We start from the raw sequence: 25,684 nt of genomic DNA on the forward strand, positions 1-25,684 counted from the left end.
ATCTTTTTAATATGTTTTAGCAGTGTGCGTGTGTTTAATAATTTCTTGACGTTATGCGAAAGAGTAAAAACAGTGGCATTTATAAAATAACTTTATTTCGTTATATAAACAAACCAACCTCCCATACTTAAAATAAGACACTGCGATGAACTGAAAAGCACTGCATGGTGCGATGTTTACTTTTATGGTTCCAAAAGCTATAGCGATGACGGAAGGAAGGACTTACACACTGACGCTTATACTATAGATCAAGTTTCCTAACTGCGGCCCGCGAAGTCATCTCATCCGACCCGCGGAGATCTTTTTGTCCCCGGAAAAATCAATCGTTTGTTGGTGATGGCTGAGGAACTTTGCCCAGAAAAAATCAAAGAAATGCCTGGAAGAAACTGGCCCCCGAACTGAAATTTGATAGTTAATGCGGCCCTCGGACTGAAAAGTTTGGAGACCCCTGTTATAGATGTTAGTTTTCTTTCAGCTTTCGAGCGATTTCCGGTAGCCGTAAGTGATACTTTCTCTATTTCTAGTCTCTTAAAAGCTGATAACTTGATTACGATTAAAGCTAAGTAAGCAAAATTAAAAGTATAAATATTAGGTTGTATGCGAAATTTCATACATAAGGACTATTGGATTACTTTTAAATTTTGATTGACTGTTTCAAGTTTCTAAAATATAGGCAACATAAGTACCGTTTCATTTAGAAGTTTTATTATCAAGCATTCTCTTGATTTTGCCAAATTTTGAGAGATTTCCGGTGGCCGGAATTAGTACTTTACGGTATATCTGATTTCTCAAAAAACACCACTTCCACTTGACTGATCTGTTTCCAACTGTACCCGTAAGTCAAAACTGGGTGACAATGTACTGTGACACAAAAATCTTACTTAATTAGATGTTTGATTTAACATTAGTTAAAGTTTTGTTCATAAAGTATCAATTTTCTGCTAAGTTTTGCACAAAATGTTTAAGGGAGATGCCACTTTATTTTTTAATTTTTTTTTTATTCTTAGATTTTAAAAAAGTGTGTATAGACTCGAGTAGAAGTAAGAATAGCGCACCTAATAAACGTAAACATTGTGCATAATAAAGCGGGAGTGATAAAGTTTATGTAAGATCACTCCCGCTTTATGAGGTTGGTACTCTGGCATGTCACTGGTAATTTGTTTCGGTTGAAGCCCATTCGATGTTTTTACTTTTATACTTGGGGTTATGCTACATGTGAAGTACGTTTTTATTTTTCAGCATTCAAGTATTCTTTTTTCATGATTTCTTAAAACGTAATAACGCACCGAAAGTCATATAATTACAAAGAAAAAAGGTAGTCGTTAAAAACTCGCTATAGGTGTGCGTAAACAATTAGTTGGAGGCCCATATATTTATAACCTTGTAGATATATAAATAGACGGGTATTTGCTTTCAAAAACCCAGCATGTGTCCGACAACAGTAGAGTCACGAGGGGGGGGGGGGGGGGAGGGGCGGTGTGGTGTATTAAACGCTAACTGTTCTAGCATATTACAATTTGTTTTATTTTAGTGCATAAAGCAGCATAAGACAAGTCTACAAGTTTGATCTCCCTGTAATTAAACCTCCGCCATGTCGGCGTCACAGTTCGATGACCTCTTGGGAGATTTTGGTGATACTAGCACTACAACAAAAGCCACTTCTAATGGTAACATCGACCAATTTGATCCTTTCGGGCCTTCAGATGGGGAACAAATAAGTAATGGTGGAGATTCCGGACTCTTGGTGGATTTTTCTGTTGATTCTCAGGTAAGTAAAATGTTGTTTTTTTTTTGTCGTCTAGTCATTTATTTGGTTTGATTCAATATTTAATGATCAAGTTCTTTTGTAATGTTTCTTACGGTGTTTGGTAATAGTGAGTTGTAGATAAAATACTTTAATTAAGAATATTCCATTTATGACTTCCCACCAATTTAGTCTATGTATACCATAAGTAAAATGTTTTAAAAATCAAATATACATAGGTTAAGTCACATTTAAAAACCCCTTTCACCCTCCTCCACGTATTACGACGTCACAAGTCCCCATTTCGAAAGTGTGTTATGAATAATCCCTAATGTCCCATGCTAGCTCTGGCTAGACCCCATACATGCATTTCGAAATTGTGGACCAATTTCTTTTTGGTTGTTGATAGTGTGTGTTTGTGTGTAACTGTCATCTGATCCACCAAAGGCCGTGACATATCAGTGTGTCAGTAAGGTATATGTGCTACATCAACCGTTTAACGTCCTCGAGTCTGTTTGGGCAGGGCTATCTCGGCTTCTTATACGACCAGTGTGTGTCCTTATCGATTGATTTTTCTTCAGCAAGGGTGGATGTTTTGAGTTTTCGTTCTCAATGGTTGTTGCCTTTATAAGTTTAGTTGCTGTGTGATTTGAAAACTGCTCCTCGTGGATGTAACTTTATAGTATGCTTACGTCCTAGTGTGTTCGCCTTTTCTATCTTGTCTGGTAAGTGGGGAGAAAAGTCGTAACAATTCGTGTTTAAATAGTAATTTATTGGATGCGTATATTTTTCTTATTTCGACATCTTCATTAAACCCTAGGGTAAGAATAAACATACACATATCGTTAGGCCTCCTCAGAAGCGACTTTGGTGAATAGAAACCTAACGCTAAGCTAGCCCTGAGTCTAGTTGTATAACTACCCCAAATCTTCTTGTTCCAATCTGTCAAGTGTCTATCCTCTAAGGTAGTGCGGGGATTTAATGTACGACCGTGTACGTTTCTTCTCTATAGAGTCATAAAATGGGCTGCAAAGTGTTTACACATGTACCTCTCCCTACCTTTTGTATGAGGGTACCACTCCAACACGATGTATTTAGTTAGAAGGTTCTGAGACCGACAAATAGCAACTATGTAGATGTCTGCTCGTCTCACCGCTTTGTAGGCTCGCAATTGCCTAAAACGGATCTTGTCCAGATAAGCCCCGCCACTAATGCAAAAAGTGCACGGGTTCTATTTGTGAGCTATTTCTGATGTCAAGACCAGTGTTTCTTCCAGACTTTTTTTCTCCGGGGGAAGGGGGGGGGGGGGGCGGACACTGTTAAAAGTATATATTTTCTATCGTGCGGCGTCAAAACGGCAAATGACAAACCGGCCCCGTCAATAAGACCCCGACAAATCGGCCCCGTCAATAAGACCCCGACAAATCGGCCCCGACATAAGAGCCCTGTCAAATCAACCCCGTCAAAAGGGCCAGCGATATATGGATCCCGTCATATAGGCTGCCGACAAATAGGCTCCTGTCATATAGGCTCCCGCCATTTAGTTTCTCCACAAAACGGCCCCCGTCATTACGACTCCCGACATATAGGCTCCCGTCATTTTGGCTCACGACAAATAGGCTCTTGTCAATTTGACTCCCGACAAAAGGACCACTGACAATACGGTTTCTGTAGAGACTAAGTCTCCCGGCAAAACGGTCTCATTGAATATGACACCTGCCAGTGGGACCCCTCCATCAATATTCTTTAGAGTTAGCTTATCCAACACTCTTTAGTAATACAACGTATGAATCTCTTGTTCGGCTGGCCTTATTTTTATATTAGTTTATGTATTATAAGAAATAGTATGTTTTAATTTAAGTGTCATCTATCTATGACTTCCATAAATGGGTCGTTTATATGCTGTTCCAACTCAATGTGTGGGGAGAGGGGTCCACGCTGTACATCCTACCTGCAGTATGCTTGTAGATTATCAAAACAAAATGTCGTTATCCTGTAAACATCATGTATATCATACATTTAAACTTCTGTGCTCGCTCTTAAGCGACAAATCTTTTCTGTTGTAAATTAAACATTATCAGAATTTTAGAATTGGTGGAATTTAACTGTTAAGTTAATTTCTCGTATACAAATTATAGAGGAAGTATTGTAATCGTGCAAAAAAAAATCGAGATTTTCACATACCTCGACGTTTTACACCTCCCTGAGTCGGAAAAACATAGTTTTGCAATTTTGTCCGTATGTATGTGTGTCTGAGTACCATACAGCTAGGTTGATGATATTTCATATATATAAGTATTATATAAAATTTGTTATTCTGTATCAAATTTCCAGCGATTTCTGATTATTTTTGTTAGGCGGGCGGTATATAGTTACATCTGATACATTTATTCACCTGCTAAGCTGATGGTTTTTTTTTAACAAGAGAATTGCCGATTTAATTCATACATTTTTATAAGAAGTTTTTTTTTTCTTTTTGGTGTAAGTATTTTGATGTTTAATTCAACAGCGGACCCGAACCCAACATCCCCCCTCCCCCACACAAAAGTCGTTTTTTTTCTTCAGATCCCCCCCCCCCCCCCCCTTATGACCCCTTACGTCGAAAAATCTACTTATTAATGAATACGTGTGTTGTTGCACGTACGAGTGTTGGTGAAACCCCGAAACCTTATTTCTCAATGGCATCGGCCCGGGTGACTCTTTAAGAAGAGTGAGAATATATTAATTGATCTCCTGCAAAAACGTGATTATATTAATGCGTGTGTTTCTAATCTAATGTTTTTCATATATTCCCTGTTAGGATAGCTATCAATATAAGGAAGAAAAAAAAAGGGTGGGAGGTGATTTTGATTGATTGTTTTCGCTACAGACTTACGTAAAATTTAAAAAAAAAAAAGAAATTTTGATGTTTTGTTTATCAAGTACGCTATCATATATTTTTTTATTACACTCAAAAGCTAGGCGCGTGGTTTTAACCGTAGTGCAGTGGTCGGCAACCTGCGGCTCGCGAGCCGCATGAGGCTCTTTTGGTGTCACGATGCGGCTCTCCAGCTCCTTGCACAAATATTAAGTTATATTATTTCATTTTCAAAACTCATAACAAAAATTATACTGTAAAGATACACAAGTTTAAACAGGATAAAAACACTCATCAGAGAACAGTGAGAATAGGTGCAGTAGAAAGTATACGGATAGCTGACAGCTGCTTGGGCACCAGGCCCAGCCCCACAAATCTGCTGTAACCAGCCCCGTGACAACAATGGGCATGTTTGCCACTGCCCATTGCCCAAGTGCCGACTTTTTCGAATATCGTTAAATGGGGAATGTTATTTTATTCAGAATGCATTTCTCTATCCGTCAGTAATCATTAATTTGACCTGAGTGACATAGTTTTTTAGTTATTAGCTTCCTAAGCGGGTACTGGACGGGTATGAGTTTACTCTGCGTTCAGTGGGTTGGAAGATATACCTGTTGAGTACAGAAGTGACCGATACACGGTAATTAAACCGATATCCAAGCCAGTTAGTCGAAGTTTACCGTGTTGAGGCCTGCCTGGCTAATGACAGACACTTCCCAAACAGGGGTTATCCGTAAAAAAAAATGTAAAAAATTAACAGCTTCTAAAGTCCTATATTTTTAATTTTTGATTTCTAATTTCATTATTCTGGCGAACAAGTGTATGTTTTTATATGAATAAATATTATTTCATATTTAAAGCTATGTAATTTAAATAACAAATCAAATGCATTTGCCTAATCCTAATCAAATAATAAAATTTTGAAATAAAAATTTAGTGGCTCTTTAAAACCTGGGAAATTTTGTAAATTGTAACTTTTGGCTCTTCCATCTCAAAAGGTTGCCGACCACTGCCGTAGTGTAAATGTAATAGGGCTCACACTGAAAATCATCCGTGGTTCCTGTAACTATTTATATTCTTTGTAGCTATGGCAACATTTAGTCGTCTATGTCAAAGGGGTCGTCCATAAATGACGTCACACTCGTAGGGGGGAGGGTGGGTCCGTAATTTTGTGACGGTGTGTGATGAGGGAGAGGGGGGGTGGGGGGTTCAGATGGTGCGACGTCACACTATTGTATTATAAAAAAATGTTAGAAAACAAATTTTAGACGTCAGTTCGCGATTTAGAAAACTGTTTTAATAAATTGTAATAAGAATTGATTAAAATACTCTAGTTTTACTGAGTTCAGACAAGATTTTAGAAAAATATCGATGTTTAAAAAAAAAATTGAACTGCAATTTTGAGGGTGGTTGTAGGCTGAAGTGTGAAGTCATTTTAGGGGGGGGGGGGGGGCTCTGGCTTTTTGTGACGACATGTGACGGAGGGAGGGGGGGGGGGGAGGTAAAAATTGTAAAAAAAAAAAAAGCGTGACGTCATTTATGGATGACCCCCAAAGCTGGTAATCGGGCGGCTCTCGTCTCTCACCCGGCTGTCGCGACAGTCACGTCTAAACACATTAGTTGAAGAATTTCATGTACATTTTCTTTTTCATCTTCCTACACACACTCTTAACTTTAAAACTCCACCCGTGCTATTTTAGCATACCCTGAAAGATTTGTACAGGTTTACTAATCTTCATTAACCCTAGCGGAAGGATATAAATTTTAGATATTGATGAGGTATCTCTAATGAAAATGCCACATCGGATTCATGACCTATATTTCTTTTATCGCTCTCATACCCTCGATTGCATAATGTACAAATAATTTTAAAAACAAGTTAATAAAAAGTCTAGTGACATTTTAAACGCAATTTCCTTAATTAATTTTTTGTGACCGAACGAAAGGATATTTTTGAAAACATTCTTCGGCAATATTGTTCTAAATTATGGCAGGAATCGATTGGTAAATGTTTCAAGTCGCTAAGTGGTCTGGTTGCTGAGATATGGGCAAAAAACTACATTTTTTTCGAGGTTTTTTGGCTTTTCCGGGAAATCCAGGAAGGAATTCCGGGAATTTTTTTGGCCCACAATCATCCTCGGAACTTGCTTAACATATTTGCTTTTGGAACTAGTCCTCGATATTGCTTCGTTGAGGAGGAGATACGACTTAAAGCTGGGGACACACATCCATCCAGAAATGACGAGTTAATAATCTCAATTCCTGTAAGGAAATTGCGCTTAAAAAATACCCTTGTGTAATTTGCGCGTTCTATTTTTTTTTTCTTCACATGAGCTATGATATTTTGTGTGAAGGGTAGCTAAAGTTTTGGAATTTTTTTTAATCACTATAATATACCCCCACTGAAAATAAGAAAATCAATCAAACTCGCTTTTTTAATAAGAGCATTGGTCGCTAAAATATGTTAGAAGAGATCTCATGAGCGACTGATGCTTATATTTAAAAAAGCAAGTTTGTTTTATTTACTTGTTTCACTGTATTTAAAAGCTTATTATATATATGTGACTAGGGTAGGCCTAGCTACTAGTTACAAATCTGATAACGAACGAATAGCCGAGACGCAGTATTACAGTCTGACGCAACATAGCAGGTGGCTTATTGGATCGGACTGATAACAATCTCAAAGCCAACGCGTGCTATTTTGGGAAACGGTACAAGGGGATTCAGACGGCCTGTCAACTTTGATTGATAGGATGCAGATGTTATTTCACGGACGGTACGTGAGAACTGCGCAACTAGTGGTCGGAGACATCGAGTACAAGTATCGATTACGGAGGAATACAAGTACGAAGACGAGTACGGATACAAGGCATAAATAGGAGGGGACGGCAGAACTCGTTCTCTTCCTCTTCATCGCTCGCTTTAGATCAGTCAGTCTGTGTGACATATCAAGTTGGTTATATTGTGTTAAGAAGGACAATAGACATGTGGATTCAGTTATATGAAGCCTAGTGAGGACTGTTAGGGGTCAGTTGATTCAGACTATTATTGTGAAACATTCCTGTTGATTCATTGTGTTATATTGAAGCATTTCTTGATTCATGTAATAAAAGGATCAATAGCGAACCTGCATCTTCGAGTCTTTCTACTGTAGTCGATGTTGTGTAGCATGAGTGGTTCAACTCGTTACAATTGGCGTTGTCGGGCAGGATAGACTCGGGGAAGGTCACATTTGGCGTTGCGAGCAGGGTAACTGTTCGCTCGTTACATATATATATATATATATATATATATATATATATATATATATATATATATATATATATATATATTACATTGACAATCACAAATCTTACAGACAAGTCATATTGTAACTGATTAAAATTCACTAAACTTCCAATTTAAAAAACTATGAAATAAAACAGAATAGTTGTACTCATGTTGCTCAAAAATTGGTTTTGTTATAAAAAAATTAAGTTAAAAAAAGAGGTCCAGTAACAAGGACATTATTTTTTTTTTCTGTGTTTGTTTATTCCTTTATTTATATATGCCCAGGGTTGTTTTTTGTCTGGGGTAGGAGTTTAGTAAAGAGGGCCTTTGTTTCTGAGCCAATACAGTGGAATGTGTTTAGTAGAATATTATTTCTGAAATTTAATACGTTTTATTTTACTCAGTCAATTCATTGATTTATTGAGTAGGGAAGCACCATAATTAGCAAGTGCTTAGCATTCCAAGGATGGGATGGCATGGTCAAATGGTAGAGTGTTTTGGCTGCTGGCCCAAAAGTCTCAAATTAGGATATTGGCTCAGACTTGTGACTGTAGGACGCCCCTGAGTCCACCCAGCTGTGATAGGTACCTGACTTATGTTGGGAAAAGTAAAGATGTCAGGGCATAGTGCTGACCACACCATCCTATATATGCCACGGTCAAAGAACTCTACTTCATCTGCCCAATGGATTGCTAGGTTCAAAGAGGAATATTAGCATACCCAGGGTATAATTCAGCTCTGTGTACTGGTAAAATACAAGCTGGTAAGTTTTTAAAACTAACAAGAAAGCTTTTACTGGAGTTAATTAAGATATTTAAAAATACTTTCAAAATTGATTTGGTCAAAATATTTTTGCTGGGAATCCTTTAACTGGCAGCCAAAGTTCATAAACTGAACACACTCCTACATAGAAGCATGAATGGGAAATCTAATAGCAATATTGACAGCATATACATTTATTTTTACTAGCAATTATAAGTTTAGTTACTAGTAGGAAAGGTGTATGTTTAAATTATGCCTTTTGTATTATCCTCTTATAAAGGAACATCAGTTTTTTTATATCACATGTTGAAAATCTGTTATCCAGTGGGTGTAAATCTGGGACTTGAATACCATAATCTTTAAACTGATAACATAGCATTGGTAGGTGGTAATGTATTTGTTTGATAACAATATCTTCATTTACCTATTTTTGATAAGTTGCTTTATCAGTGTATTTTCCTAAATTTTCTAGAGCCAGTTTTAGAATAATAAATATAATGTTATTAGATGTTAACTGTATGCTATTTTTACTCTTCCTTAACTAGAGCGTTCTGATGCCAATACATTTTAATGTAGCTGGCACAGGTATATTATCTTCATGCATTTATTACTTTCTTTCTGTTGCAACTTTACCTTTACCTTGATAAAAAATAAGTTTCATCAGTTTTACAAAACTTTTGGGAAGCTTTTTTTCCATAATATGTTGTTTTATTTACAGGTAACAAATGGTGAATCCAGTAATGGAGTAGACTTTGATTTTGATGCTTCTGGCTCAGCTAATCCTCTTTACAACATGTCTATGGACGCTCAGTCTTCCAACCCACTGTATGAGCTGTCTTCAGGCCCAGCTAATCCACTGTATGAGTATGTAGAAGAAGATTCCAACCAATCAGCCAACCCACTGTATGACTTGTCAACAAATACAACTGATTCACAGCCCAGTAATCCTCTGTATGATCTAGAGGATGCTGGTGAAGAAGGCAGTGATGATATTCCCCAGCAGGCAGACCTTGGGACCACAGAAGAAGCCAGCCATTCTACAAGCATAGACCTTCTTGCTGAATCTGATGATCTTAACCAAACGGAGCAAAGTAATAATGGAGAAGACCAACCAGAGGTTCTCAATGGAGACCCTGATCTTTGGGTACAACCAAATGTAAATGAACAATTCAAGGACCAAGATTATTTTAGTACAGAAACAGTGGAGGAGGTAATGTATTTTTTTTCTTAAATTTTTTTCTCAAATAAATGTGTGACATTGATTAACATCAAACATAAAATGTATTTAGAACATTATCATCTTTCAGCAAACTTTTATTAAAACAACATATAATAGCCAAAAGTTGAATCAGAAACAAAATTAAATAGGAATACTTTGTAGCAAACAAGCATTTTATTTTGTGTACATCTTTTGTGCTTTCACTGTAACCCACAGTAATAACATGTTCATAGACAAGGTATTATGTGGTTTGTTTAATGCTTGATAGGATTCATATTTGTGGTTTATGAATCTCTAGGCTGATAAAGCTATTGATGAAGGAGATCTTACTGAAGAGATCCCTGATGAAATTAGTATCCCAACAGTAGAAGTGTCACAAAGCTGTGAAGAAACTGCTCAGCAAGTTGAGTCTGAAGAAGATGTAGCATTTGAAAGGGAAGCTGTGTACCCGATTTCATCACAGGCAGCAAGCATTCATCATGACATGCTAACACCAGATAATTATGGCCATGATCGCAGAGAAGAGGATCTGGAAAATTATTGCATGGACAGGGAAGAATCAGATCTAATGGAGGAACAAGAGGAGTCCCATGTCTATTCACTCAAGCCAAGAGATGAACGTAGTAGATCCCCAAGCAGAAGTATTGGTCCAGATGTATCTGAAGATCCTGTAGGAGCCAATGATCTTGGAGTGCAAGATGACAACTACTCATCTGAAGAGACAGACATTGGATCTACATTGAGAGCTAGAGATGATAGAAGTCATGCACCAAGTAGAAGCCTGGAACCAGAGGACTCGCCTAACAAAGTCCAGGTTTGAACTCTGCATATTGTCTGTACATTCTTGTGCATTGCATGATTGGACCAATCCAATGCATGTTGTCATACAACCAGCTGAAACCATTTGTGCCATTTCAACAGTATAGTTTGACATCTAATACTCATTAGATTTCTTACAAGGCTCTCTCTACAATGCCATTTTTAAGCTTGCAAGAAACACATTGAGAATATTTTCTTTAATTTTTGCAGTGCAGCTTTTCTAATAGGTTTGTGTGCATCTTCCTAGAAAATTATCATGACCCCCCACCCCCACCCCCCTTCCACCATGACTAACAAGATGTGTAGATTCTTCATTGTGAATGGTTAAGTTATGGAACAGTGTCCACAGCATGCATGCATTTATTATCTTTTGTACCTTACACTTGTGACCATTATTGAATATCTATGAATGACAGTAGAGCTTTTTAACACGTTTTTATTAACTCAGCTTTGCGTGTGTTTGTTGTTAAAATTGACATCGAAAATTAGCCCACTTCTGATTGTTCTATAGATCTGAAATTTGGCATGCAGGCTACTTTCGCCTAACAATTTCAGATGCAATCATAAAAACTAGCAATTAGAGACCGTAATTAGCTTAATTTAATTACGCCCTAAGGACCATAAAATTGAGGACATGATTTCTAAAGATACCGACAAGACTGGAGGCCTATTGACACAGTTACTTCGGCCCCAATCGATGTGAGCGCGCTGGCCGTGATCGTATAGTGGTTAGTACTTCGCGTTGTGGCCGCGACAACCCAGGTTCGAATCCTGGTCGCTCAAGATTTTTAGTCCGTGTATTTATAAACACTTAGTCAAGTCATACTTAATCAAGTCATTAGATAAAGTAGAAAATAAACTATATAAAAAACTTTTTTAAAAACCACGTTTTTCATGTGTAGCAACGGACTAAAAAGGAGAAAATAAAATACTTAAAAAAAACTTTTAAAAAAAACCACGTTTTTCTTGTGGACTAAAAAGTAGAAAATAACTATTTACATACATTTGATGACAAAAAACGTGGGTCGGGCAGATGGGTCGGGAAATTTGATGGTGAACGTACCCACGTTTTTTGTCATCAAATGTATGTAAATAGTTATTTTCTACTTTTTAGTCCACAAGAAAAACGTGGTTTTTTAAAAAGCTTTTTTTAAGTATTTTATTTTCCCAATTCAATTCTCTATTACTACATTAATGCACATGACTTTAAAAGGGAGTGAATACATGGAAGTAACAGCTTTTGGCATGATCACATAAAGACATATCCATGTACTAAAAATTGCTAGTGCCATGATTTGTAGCACCTGTCTAATCCCTATCCAGTTGTAACATGTGTATAGCCTATTGGCGTTATTTTCAACTTCTTGTCCTTTTATCTTGATGGGTTGTAACCCTTCACTGTTAGAAATAATGGTATTATACGCATTTTAAAATACTTAAGCATCATGTAGCTTGGGATGCTATTTCCTAGAACTGGTTTATAGGCCCTATTATAGTTGTTTGTTTTTTAACCCCCCCCCCCCCCCCCCCCCCCCCCACACTAGTGCACACTGAGCCGTCTAGTCTTTTGTTAGGTTGTGTCAGTTCAAAAATTAATTCTTGTTTGGGATCATCCACAAATGACGTCACGCTTTTTTTTTACGATTTTCGATTTTTACCTCCCCCCCTCCCCTCCGTCACACATCGTCACAAAAAGTCAGACCCCCCCCCCTTAAAATGACATCACACCTCCGCCTATAAACCCCCCCCCCCCCCCCTCAATATTGTAATTCAATTTTTCTTAAAATACGAAATAAATTTTTTTCAAAATCTTGTCTGAACTCTGTCAACATAGAGTATTTTTATCAATTCCTATTATAATTTATAAAAACAGTTTTCTAAAACGCGAAATAATGGCTAATATGCCTTTTCTAACATTACTATTTTTATAATTCAAAAGTGTGACGTCACACCATCTGAAACCCCTCCCCCTCATCACACACCGTCACAAAATTACGGACCCCCCACCCCCTACGCGTGTGATGTCATTTATGGACGACCCCTTTCATCAGTGTTTCTTCCTGACTTTTTTCTCGGGGGGGGGGGGGGCACTGTTAAAAGTATATATTTTCTATATAAATTATATAATTTTTTTTAAAATATCAAAGTGCTTTAATTCTGAATATAGACACGTTTGTTTTGTGTTAAACAATATATAGGCTGTATCAAACCACAGTTCGATCTGGTTTTATATGACCAAGCTTCCCGGCATTCTGCATTAGCGCTCAGATGACCCTTGTGACCTGCACTTTAATTATTTACGTCTATAAACTGACCATATCACCTTAATTGTTGCATGATGATACATTCAATGGTCTTTGTTTGGTACAGTTGGTGGGTTTGATTTTTTTTCTTGACAGTATCTTTTTACGAAGGGGGGAGGGGGGAGCTTCAAAAAGTGTGACGTTTCTATCTTCACCTTTCGCTCAGCTACTTTAAAAATTCGACTTTCCGTATCCACAAAACATTTATAACAATAGGACTAAGCCTTTCTTTTGTAATCGAAGCTGTATTTTAACACGTTTTTATTAACTCAGCTTCGCGTGGATGTGTTTGTTGTTAAAATTGACATCGAAAATTAGCCCACTTCTGATTGCTCTATAGATCTGAAATTTGGCATGCAGGTTACTTTCGCCTAACAATTTCAGATGCAATCATAAAAACTAGCAATTAGAGACCGTAATTAGCTTAATTTAATTACGCCCAAAGGACCATAAAATTGAGGACATGATTTCTAAAGATACCGACAAGACTGGAGGCTTGTTGACACAGTTACTTCGGCCCCAATCGATGTGAGCGCGCTGGCCGTGATCGTATAGTGGTTAATACTTCGCGTTGTGGCCGCGACAACCCAGGTTCGAATCCTGGTCGCTCAAGATTTTTTTAGTCCGTGTATTTATAAACACTTAGTCAATTCATACTTAATCAAGTCATTAGATAAAGTAGAAAATAAACTATATAAAAAAACTTTTTTAAAAACCACGTTTTTCATGTGTAGCAACGGACTAAAAAGGAGAAAATAAAATACTTAAAAAAAACTTTTTAAAAAACCACGTTTTTCTTGTGGACTAAAAAGTAGAAAATAACTATTTACATACATTTGATGACAAAAAACGTGGGTCGGGCAGATGGGTCGGGAAATTTGATGGTGAACGTACCCACGTTTTTTGTCATCAAATGTATGTAAATAGTTATTTTCTACTTTTTAGTCCACAAGAAAAACGTGGTTTTTTAAAAAGTTTTTTTTAAGTATTTTTTTTTTCTTATGTATTTAAATGACATGAAATAATGAACACACGAGTAGATCTGTTTGTCTCGTGAAGACGAAGATCGATTCCGTCTTGACTTTTTCACCGCCTCGACTTTTAAATTCACCGCCATACCTACCCTTTCACTTAGGCTTATATTACAGCGACCATCAGGCGCGGGACGACGTCGCCCATTTTGAGCAGCTCTACCTTACAAAAGTAGTCCGTTCACGCACTCCTTTATTTTCAACTTATTCTACGTGTTGTTGCACTTGATTCTCGTAACACGCTGCTTTCGCTACCTGTTTGTTGGCATCAATTCTTGTTTTATTTTTGGCATCAAACTTCTACACGTTGTTTACTTAGATGGTGATTGAAATAGTTCAACTATTATTCCTGCATTTAACCAACTCAAACGTGTGACTGCAAGAATAAAAGACGTTTTAATGAAATAAAAAACCAAACAATGTTGACTGTCATCACATATCTTAATTATTCTTAGCGCCATTGACTGCTTGTTCTTTGACCACTATAGGCCACAGGTAACAGCACATACCTGATGATTTCCTACCTGTGTGCTCACCTTGCTTGCAACAATTGGCTCATGTATGTAGCTCCTCTCCTCCCCCACACACACGATTTTAGTTTCGTTTTTCTTCTGTTGGCGGCCACATCGTTCCAACCGTCAGATGTGTTTGTGTTAGTTGTGTGCTGACCACCATCACTTGGTCACGTGATTTTTCGTTTCAGACTCTCTCAATTTTAGTAAAGGAAACTATTCAGAATCGATTTTGGTGGACTGCTTTTTGTAGAGCATGTAAATTTATTATTAATTTGTGCGGAGTTCTGAAAGTAAAATAATACACTGAAAGAAACAGAAAGCTATTTACCGAATATACATCTATGTTGTAGGCCTATTTATAATATAGACTAGTGTAGTGTACTAGAGAAGTAAAATGTTTGTAAGGTAGTTTTCAGATGGTTAAAAAAAACATGTTATTCACCCGGGAATTAACTTTATATTTCATGTTAAGTGTACCATAGAGAGTAAAAGTAAGGAGAAATTGATGGCTATGTAATTATTAAAGAGTGAAGTGAATCAAGTGGAAAACGTTTTCTATTGCAGTGTCCTGTTGTTTACTTTAAAATATCCTCATCTGTTTCCTTTAGTTTCTTATTTCTGTTTCTTATGGTCAAAAACAAAGTATAGTGAGTTAGGTATATTTTCTAATAGGGTTTTTCTCGCTGAAGTTTCTTTTAATGCAACCAGGAGCTTTCAACAGAAGTTTTCTAAATAGATTTTTCTCCTTTCTTTCCTTGTATAGATATTTGTAATCAGTAATTTTAGTGCATAGATCTTATTGTTCTATCTGGTATAAAAAAAATTTAAATAAAGATTAATTAACCTGGTGTGAAGACTACACTTTAGTAAGTCAGCAATAATAGGATAGTTTATATCTTACAAATTGAAACATTTTTTTTTCTAAACTATGAATTTCTATAGTTATATGTGTGTAATTTTAATTTTTCTGATTAGTTTTGCTTTCAATTGTTGTAGATTATGAAACTAGTATTTTAGGGTCGTTTAACATTGAAAAAGACCAGATAAAGTTAGTTGATATTTTGCAAAGAAGTTGAAGAATGTCACATCACAGTGTTAGATCTGCTGCTGCTGGTAACAACTACATGAAGATGTTGACCTCACGCTACAACAACACAAGCCAGTCCGTGCCCTCAGAGACTAAACGCTACTCATATTCTTCCTTTCAGGAAGAAGAAACTACTCATGATGGCCACATTGTTTCAAAGACCACTCATTCAGAAAGCAGGTATTCAGGTAAGATACATATACTTTATATTATCCTGAATGAAATTTTGCTTAATCTTGAACAACCATTAGATATACTAAAATGATTGCTGATTCTCCCCTCCCCCCCTCCCCCTTTGAAGACATGACCAGGGATGTATATGTTAGCTTTGGGAAATAACCCTAATATGTGGCTGGATTAGAATACAGCCTATTCATTTGGAAAATCAAAGAATTACAACTTAACTTTTAAATATATTTTAAAGCAAAAAGTTAAGATATTTTTTATTAATTTAAGAAGTAAGTATTTTCCAAATGTATATAATAGGTTATGTTGAGTGTGATGTTGTTTTGATGAATATCTCTTTAGATATTTGCTTGTGCAACCACCCCCCTCCTGGTTTGTTAATAAAACATCCACATTTATAAAAAAAATCTGTATGATGCTGATATCTGCCCATCCACTTATAGATACAATAAAGTGATATCTGGTCTAAAATCTAATCTCTTTTATCTGGTTGGATGCATCTAGATTAGCTTGAACCACCCTATGAGTTCTAAGCAGATTTTGTTCATTTAAATATATAGTGTTCAAGCAATAATTGCTTTGTAAGTCATTTTTGCTTGTTCTATTAGTAAGTTGGAATAGTGTGTTTACAAACACAATATGAGTTTATACCTTACTTGTAAAGACTAACTTATTTTATCTGTCTCCTTTGTTAGATTCTGGATTTCAAAGCACCCAGCAATCAACAAATCAATGGTAATCATACATAAACTTTTTAAGTTTTTATAATCAAAAGCTTTATTTAAAGTATTAAGAACACCTTTAAATTGTTAGAAAATAGCATAGTATGCTTGCTGTATTTATCCTTTTTGTTGTTTGACATTTTGTAGCAACAGTAGTTAATTTCAAGTTACCCTGTAATGCTGTAAACAAGGAATGGTTTACATCTGTATATCATTCCATCCACTGGCATGTTAAACTATCCTTGTTCTTCTTAGTTACTAAATATAATCTTCAGCATTATTTTACAGTTGTGTTTTAATATCATTCAAATCATACAAATAAAAAAGTAACTATTATCGAAGTATGTTTTTTTCATATCTTAAACCTCTTATAATAATAGATGCCAGTAATATAACAGATGCTGTTTAATAAATAGTAATATAACTCATGTCAGAAGCAATACATAACAGTAGATGTCAGCTTTTAGATAATTTGGTTGCTGTATTGATAAACAAAACAAAACACATTCATTTTTAAAATATTTTCTTTAATGTAGGCTAATTATGGTGGAAAAATTATTCATTTATTTTCAATGTGGTACTTTCTGACCATTTGGAACTACAATTTTATTTTAAGCTAATTGCATTTTTTTTTTAACAAATTGTGGGACGAGATGAGTGGCTTGTTGACCAGTTGGCTTTAGAACCAATAAGTAAATGTATGTGTATATATATATATATATATATATATGAGATAAGATTTAATTGGTGGTATAATGTTCATTTTTAATGGATGAAAACATAATTTGTGCAATTGTTTCTTCAGCTTTTAAAGAACATATTTCTTTTTTTTTAAATATTAATAATGACAATAATTTGAGTTAAAATGATTATTTTAATTGTTAATAGGGAGGAAGAAAGGAATGGCCATAATGCTGAGGAAAACAGAGAGCAAGACATAGTAAGCTATTTTGTTTTTATCTTTGAACCAGGTGCCAAGATTTATTTAGGGAAAAACTATTTGAATATTTAATGATCTATTAACCATCTTTTCTTTTGAATGTAAAAAGAGTTCCCATCTATATTCTGTTTATTAAATTATATAGTGTGTTCATAAACAGAGAGATTTTTTTTCTGTGAACCAGAATATTTAAAAACTTACAATGTATATTAATTCAAATTGTTATCTTATATTTAAGGTGCACTTTAGTGAAATGTCATCTGTAAAGAATAAGTTTGAATCCCAGCAGCCACAGGTTGTCCATAGACAGGTGGATATCAAGGAAGAAGTGAGTGCAGCAGAAGGTGGAGTTTATGAGAGTCAGCCACAGACCTTTCAACAGTGGCAAAATGAAGAAGAGGAAGAGGAAGGGGTGTATGAAAGTCAACCTATTCGCCGTGATGATGTTGCCAGAGAGGCAGACAAAGATATAACAGCTGGCCTTCCCCCAGTTGGCACAGCCCAAAGTATCCGCGCAAAGTTTCTGTCAAGTTCATCTCAAGAAGCACCTAGAAAGCGTGAGATTACACCACCTTTGCATGGAGCTGGTGCTGAGTATGTTTCTGAGCCTAGAGGCTATATTGAAAAGTATGAGGGAAAGGCTGACGCTGGAGTGTTTGAGAGCCAGCCAGTTGTCAACCCTGATGTTGTCACATCTGCCACTACTCTAGAGGATGCTAAACCTGAGCAAGGCTTTGCTAAAAATGTTGCTGCTAAATTCAGAGAGCTGGAAAGTAAGAACAGCTCCTACTCTCCTTCTGCTAAAAGGGAAATAACTCCAGACAGATCTGGTCGTATTGAATATGTGTCTGAACCAAGAGGTCACTTTGAGAAATACGAAGGAAAAGCAGATTCGGGAGTTTTTGAAAGCCAGCCTGCCATAAATCCGGATGTTGTTAGGTCAGGGGAAGAAGTTAAGGAAGAGCTTCCAGAAAGAGGCACTGCTAAAAATTTAGCCCAGAAGTTTCGACAGATCAGCCATGATAATACATCACCACCATCTGCCAGCACTCGTGCTAAGAAAGAGCTAACTCCTGACAGATCCGGGCGTATTGAGTATGTCAGTGAACCTCGTGGCCAGTCTGAAACTTATGAGGTCCGAGTGGATTCTGGGGTTTTTGAAAATGAGCCGCAAAGAAACCTGGACGTGGTCAATTCTGAAACTAGTGTAAGATTTTACTCATTTTGACAAATTTTCTGTGCTTTAAAAAGTCTTTAAATGATTATATCTACTTTAGCTCTGTACGTGATAAATCTGAAGACTGTATATTCACAATTTGATATAGTTTTGTTTTAGAACTTTCACCTGGAATGATCAACATATCTTAAATGTTATTGTAATAAAACTAAACAAATAAGATAAACAACCACAGTCTAAAGTAGCACTAAAGTTAACTTCTTTTGAAAATAGCCAATATTCAAGCAACTTCAGTTCACAAATAAGCATCCAATAGTTTATTGTTTATTATTTTCACCATTGTGCCACTCCCATTCCTTTATCTTCTTAATTAAATGTCTGGTTTTTGTTTTAGTTTTCTATCAACTAAAACTTTTTGATGAAACCAACCCTAAAGTATCAGTAAAGATGAGTTTTCATGCTGTTTAATGTTTCTCTTACAAGAAAACAACTTTTTTTATCACCACTACACTTAAAATTTTAATTTTAAAAATTGTTTTTTATCACTACTGAAGAAAAAAAATTGAGACTGTTGTTAATCTGTATTTAAAAACTTGTATTTTCCAGACAGAAGAGTATCTTCCAGAACGAGGATTTGCTAAAAATGTAGCAGCTAAATTTAAAAGTTTAGAATCTTCAGTCAAATCCCCACCTTTGTCACCTGGTAGAAGGAAAGAATTTACACCACCAAGAGAAGAAGAGAGAGCCAAGCAATCTGTTGTCTTGGAAAACACTCCAGAGTATAAACCTGAATTGATACATTCTGGTGATCAACTTGAAGAAGCCCTACCAGAAAGAGGTACTGCTAAGAATATTGCTCAACGCTTCAGACAGCTTGAGTCTGAGAGTAAGGCTCCCAGCAGTCCAAAACAAAAGAAAGAGTTTACACCTCCCCCACATGACTCAGGAGTTTATGAGAACCAGCCTAAGCAGTTCCATGCTGATTATAACAGACCTGCAGAATCAGGAATCCTAGAAAACAAGCCAATCATTAGAGAGGATGTGGTCAGATCTGCAGAACCAGTGAGGTATGTATACATTCTATAGAAGATTTTAAGCTCATTCACAACCGTCTTTTACTATAGAGTTTGTTCCAAATAAAACTACAAAAGTTTTGTGGTAAAAATAAAAACTGCTTCTCTGCTAATATAAATAAATAGATGGAGGACAATAAATTATGCAAATAGGAAACTGTAATTTTGTAAATCAAGTTTTAAAATATTGCTTTTCAATGACTTAAGTAGCAGCTCTCTCTGTAAGTGGCTGGTCAATTTTTGCAGTTGTAGGAGATAAGAAGGGGGCATTTTAATCTCTTTTAAATGTTAGAGTTACAGCGAGTTAATTTTATAATTCCAAGTTCATTGGCACTTTCATTTTCTTTTTGTGAAAGATTATGAATATCAGATTCAGGTTAAGAAGGCGGCATTGTGCCTAATTGTATAATCAGTTATTGTTTAACAGGTACAGTTGTCTGGTAGTGTCTGTGTGTTTATAATTTTTTCAAGTCCCACTCTGGATGCTCAATGTAGAGCATCCACAGGAGAGAACCGACAGATGGTAGGGCAGGGGATAACTGGACAGATGGTAGGGCAGGGGATAACTGGACAGATGGTAGGGCAGGGGATAACTGGACAGATGGTAGGGCAGACAGATGGTAGGGCAGGGGATAACTGGACAGATGGTAGGGCAGGGGATAACTGGACAGATGGTAGGGCAGGGGATAACTGGACAGATGGTAGGGCAGGGGATAACTGGACAGATGGTAGGGCAGGGGATAACTGGACAGATGGTAGGGCAGGGGATAACTGGACAGATGGTAGGGCAGGGGATAACTGGACAGATGGTAGGGCAGGAGGTAACTGGACAGATGGTAGGGCAGGAGATAACTGGACAGATGGTAGGGCAGGGGATAACTGGACAGATGGTAGGGCAGGGGATAACTGGACAGATGGTAGGGCAGGGGATAACTGGACAGATGGTAGGGCAGGGGATAACTGGACAGATGGTAGGGCAGGGGATAACTGGACAGATGGTAGGGCAGGGGATAACTGGACAGATGGTAGGGCAGGGGATAACTGGACAGATGGTAGGGCAGGAGGTAACTGGACAGATGGTAGGGCAGGAGGTAACTGGACAGATGGTAGGGCAGGAGATAACTGGACAGATGGTAGGGCAGGGGATAACTGGACAGATGGTAGGGCAGGGGATAACTGGACAGATGGTAGGGCAGGGGATAACTGGACAGATGGTAGGGCAGGGGATAACTGGACAGATGGTAGGGCAGGGGATAACTGGACAGATGGTAGGGCAGGGGATAACTGGACATATGGTAGGGCAGGGGATAACTGGACAGATGGTAGGGCAGGGGATAACTGGACAGATGGTAGGGCAGGAGGTAACTGGACAGATGGTAGGGCAGGAGATAACTGGACAGATGGTAGGGCAGGGGATAACTGGACAGATGGTAGGGCAGACAGATGGTAGGGCAGGAGGTAACTGCAGTTGGCTGGCACTGGCTGGACTGCACACATGAGATCCAACTACGAGCTTTAATATACGCTATTGGAGCTGGAATTATCATGGCAGACTTGCCCTCCAACATATCCTCATACTTTCCATTTAACTAAACATAGTTATTATTGTATTTGGAGATTTTGTGCATTTTGTTTTTGCTTTTCAAGGAATTCTATTTAAGCCATTTGTTCTTTTCAATATAAAAATATGCCAGGAGTAAGCTTTAGGTTACAAAAATCTTGATTGAATTTGAACTGGGTATTTATAAAGTTTAAATAAGTTTGAATCATTAGTTGATTTCCCTTTTAGTTACATGCAATCATTAGTATGAAAAAAACATTTTTAAGGTTTTATACATATGAATTTGCTGACTTGTCATCTAGATAGCATGCAATTCAGTAATATCTAAAATATTGCAGGGGCTCTGAGATGCGTGATATAATGTAACAACTGAATTTGGATGCATGTAGATACTACTAGCTTTTTCTAATCTTTTGTCAATTCTCCTTATGCTGTCACTTGATATCAGGTGTATTCTGTAGAAACTGCACAGAGAAAATAATCTAATTGTGAAAGTGAGAGTGCTTACATTTGAATGTTCTTTTTTTTGGCGCTACATGTTTTAGCTAAATGATATTGTCATTGAGTACAAACAATTCTTTAAAGAAACATTTTTAATAGTATAATAATTAGAACTCTCAACTTTGTCGACATTGCTTTTTCTAAAAATAAAAATAATCATTATGCATTTAATCATTTCTATATCTTTAAACAAAAATAATATTTTACATTCAGTTACATAATTAGTACTTTCCTTAAAACCTCATTGACAATACACTTACAGATTATTTTTAAATTTATCCTTAAATATCTTTCTTTTACAATGTGACCTTTACTATTAAGAATAAGTCTAATGCTACTTCTATAAAAAAATAAAAGCATTAGTGTGTTTTACCTGAAATTTCATCATCCTTTTTTTAATCTTTGTAAACAATGTTTTCCTAACAAGTAACGGAACAAATCTTGTCTACAAAATTGTTTTAGTGGATATTGAACTGACCCAAGTGAATGTGATAACAGTTGCCAAAAAATGAGAAAAATAGCAGTAAATCTGCTTAGCAGCAATATTAACAACAGAAGACTAAAATTGATAGCATTAAATTGTATTGCTAGGTATGAAGAAGAACTCCCAGAGAGGGGTACTGCAAAAAACATGGTCAGTAAATGGAGGCAACTGGAGACTAGTGCTTCTGGTGCAAAATCTCCAGGCTCATCTGGCCGACCTAAGGAGTTTACACCACCAAGGGAAGAGCCCAGGATAGCCCAGCAGAGAAAGTGAGTTCTCCATCACACTCGCTGTTCTAGCTTGATTCTTTTGAACCCATTTTCCTTGGTCACTCCTCCCATTCCCTAGTTTGATTGAAGTTGTAAATGTTTGGTACACTTCATTAGATGTCAGTCCTTGTTTGCTACCAACTGTTTCAAAACTTCTTATCACATTTGTTTTTAAACTGTATTGTTTTGTGAATATCAAATGATTTTAGTCTTTCCAAGTTTCTCAAGTCTCTTTGCACAAGTAACCAGGTTAATCAACCTACTAGTTTCTTAAAAATGAAAAACTTCCTCGAATTTTCTCATCATAATCTATCTGATAAAGATCAGTACAAAGTGTGTGTAGAATAAACATAAACCTGTTAATACTGTTTGAAACAGTGAGGAACTAACAATCAGTTAGCACTTAGTCAAGATGTTCCCTTTTGTTTTCAAATCTTGTGCTCTCTTTTATGTAATGATACCTCCATATAAAAACAAAGTGCAACAAATAAACTTTAGCTTGCTAACTGCTTGAGTTTTCAAAATTCTCCCCTTACATTTTTGCTAATATTTTGTGATGCAATAAGTTACAGTAGGCTGGAAAAGTGGATCAGAATTGTAGTTGCCAGAAAGCCTATTTTTAACCAAATTTGAATCTATATATATATATAAAAATGAAAGTGTGTATGTTTTTTAATTTTGCAAGGCCAGGCCCCTGGAGGGTGTGATTCTTCTCTCTATACAGTATATAAAAAATAAAAGTTGAATGTTGTCTTACACTGTTCATCCGAGTGCTATGAAACCTTGGGGAGTTGATGAAACTACTCTACAGAAGGATACTGCAAAACATAAAATTAAAATTTCTTATAGGATACGCCCTGCATGGTGCGATTATTTTTTTGTCAATACATGGTTTGGTGCTCGGAGTTCCAAAGCGACTATCTTAGCACTTGGTATCCATTAAATGGGTGTACTTTATAGCTGGTAAGGGGTACTACTATATTTAGCATTAAAACTGCAACAGGCGCAACTGCCAGCGACTGCGTGATCCAAAGCACCCCGGGCTCCCCTCTGAGCACTATGGCATCTACGTTTGTTTTTAAAAAGTCTATACACTAAAGACACAATAGGCATCAATAATTGTTGACTTATTTAAAATCAGGCGCATCAGCCGGCGCCCTCTGCAGGGTGTGATTTGGTAGCCCAGGCTATGTACCCTGTACACTAAATTTACTTTATCATTTAAAACAATTGTTGTGACTTTCATTCTTTTACTTTCCCTGGCCACTCCGGTTGACTCAGTGATAGGTTTTTTTAATCAATAAAAAATAAATCAAGAATTATTTTCAATGGCTGATCCTCAATACAAAAATATGTAAATGAGTGCAATTGATGGTTCCCAAATGGCTTTAATTGTTAAAAATGTAATTATAAATTTATCACTTGCCACATTTTTTCAAAGTTTTTGTTTTTTAATTTTAAATGATTATTTAGATTTTGAACCACTTTTCAAGCTTATAATTTTTTTGAAATTATTTATTCTTGTTTTTATGAGAAAATTAATGTAAAAAGAGGTTATAGCTAAGCTAAAATGGGGTCAAGACCTAATCCCTTTGTAGCATGTTGCATATGAAGTTGTAAGGTAATCTCTTTTGCAAATCATCACATATTAGTTTACTGTGCTTACTCTGTAAAGGGAGGGGGCTGTTTTACTTTGGTCAAGTAAATAAAGATATTTAGGCTACTGATTCTTCAAATTAAATTCATAAATAGACACAATAACTCATGGTACACTATTTAAAATCCATATTTATTTCTACTTTTTGTGCATGTAAAAGATAGATATTGTAAAATATTGTATAAACATTTTATCTCAATTAATGTGTGCACTGTTAACTGCATCTATAGGATAAAACTAAACTTCTCAATATTTGAATAGGTCTTTTATAGTTATCTTGATAATAGAAAATGAGAATCACAGTAATGGAATTTTTAAATATTTAACGTGTTAAATCTCTCTAAAACTAATCAGCCTAAATATTTATGTATGTATGTATGAAACTGGGATCATCACATCTACAGTATTTTAGCATTGGAAATTTCATTTGTGTAGGGAGAGTTGTGAATAGTAAATTCTATCTAATGTATGTTGAGGTGTACAATTACTAGCTTTTATTTAACTCCTCTGTCAATTTTGTAAATTAGAAAGCTTTACTAACATGTTTATGAAATGAAAAAGCTAGAGAAAAGAAATATCTTTTTTTAAACTGTTGATGGTGTAATTGTGTCAAACAAAAAACAGGCTGTTATACATTTATTAATGATATCACTTTTCTATTAAAAAAAGGTAAACAGGTAATGGTCAAGGGATATCATCTGTTTTAACTTTGCACACAGAAAGGGGAGACAACCTTGCTTATTACTTCAAACAGTGACTAATTTTAATTACTTCCTCATGCAGTCAATAAAATTGCCAGACAAGCTTGATATAACTTTTTTAAAACCCCATTCAACTTGTTATATACTTTTTGAGCTTTTTACTTGCTCCAATCCCTTAACTTTTTCATTTATTTCATCTTTCTGTTACAACCCTACCCAAAGTATAAAAATTATCCAGTTAGAGGAAAGGGTCACCCATAGACAAATTTCTGTTCTTTCTCTTTCACCCCCTTCCCCATTGCAAATATAAGTGATTTTTAAAAATTCCCTCTCCCCCCTCTATCCTCTTGACAAATTACTTTTTTGTTGATTTTAATGAGCTTATCTGCTAGCTTGTTTTCTATTTTCTCTGTTGTATGACATGTATATATATATTTTTCATTAATGTTAAAGGTTTGCCTCAAAATTAACTACAAATGAAAAAATTAAATTAAAAAATAACAAACATTTTTGTTAAATGATGGCTACTATGTTTTAGGTTTATTTTGCTAACCTGGGTCAATTTTATTACATTTTATCAGCTTCAAATAAATGTGAGAGGAATGTTTAACTTAATGACCTCCCTTACACAGAGTGTATTGGGATCTTTGTGGGCCTAACAAAAGCAAAAAAAGTGCATACACAATATAGTGTAACCAGAGATGGAGGACTGGGTACAGTTTTTATAGGGCTAGGCATATTTTGTTACTCATTTAACTGCACATTTCAGTTAAAATTACTATATCTGTTATATACAGAATTGCTAC

General features: G+C 36.1%; 1 protein-coding gene across 10 annotated transcripts in view; it reads left to right on the top strand.

The window, feature by feature from the left end:
- LOC131948855 (uncharacterized) overlaps positions 1-25,684 on the top strand; it is a 43,842-nt gene that overhangs the window by 3,878 nt on the left and 14,280 nt on the right. For 7 of the 10 annotated variants that reach the window (XR_009388081.1, XM_059310550.1, XM_059310556.1 and 4 more), the window contains exons 2-10: positions 1,532-1,768; positions 9,352-9,843; positions 10,151-10,666; positions 15,729-15,795; positions 16,489-16,528; positions 17,404-17,455; positions 17,694-18,662; positions 19,239-19,699; positions 22,359-22,520. Coding sequence is in view for 9 of the 10 variants with exons in the window: in XM_059310550.1 (XP_059166533.1) it covers positions 1,592-1,768; positions 9,352-9,843; positions 10,151-10,666; positions 15,729-15,795; positions 16,489-16,528; positions 17,404-17,455; positions 17,694-18,662; positions 19,239-19,699; positions 22,359-22,520 (2,936 nt within the window). In the remaining variant the exon portion in view is untranslated. Of the gene's footprint in view, positions 1-1,531; positions 1,769-2,266; positions 2,470-9,351; positions 9,844-10,150; positions 10,667-15,728; positions 15,796-16,488; positions 16,529-17,403; positions 17,456-17,693; positions 18,663-19,238; positions 19,700-22,358; positions 22,521-25,684 lie in introns of those variants that run through there. The other 3 variants (XM_059310555.1, XM_059310554.1, XM_059310557.1) reach the window with 3 other exon arrangements.

Source organism: Physella acuta, unplaced genomic scaffold (assembly GCF_028476545.2).
Source record: "Physella acuta isolate Inbredline_101_S28 unplaced genomic scaffold, ASM2847654v3 ptg000662l, whole genome shotgun sequence".
In the NCBI taxonomy this organism is placed as follows: Eukaryota; Metazoa; Mollusca; class Gastropoda; family Physidae; genus Physella; species Physella acuta.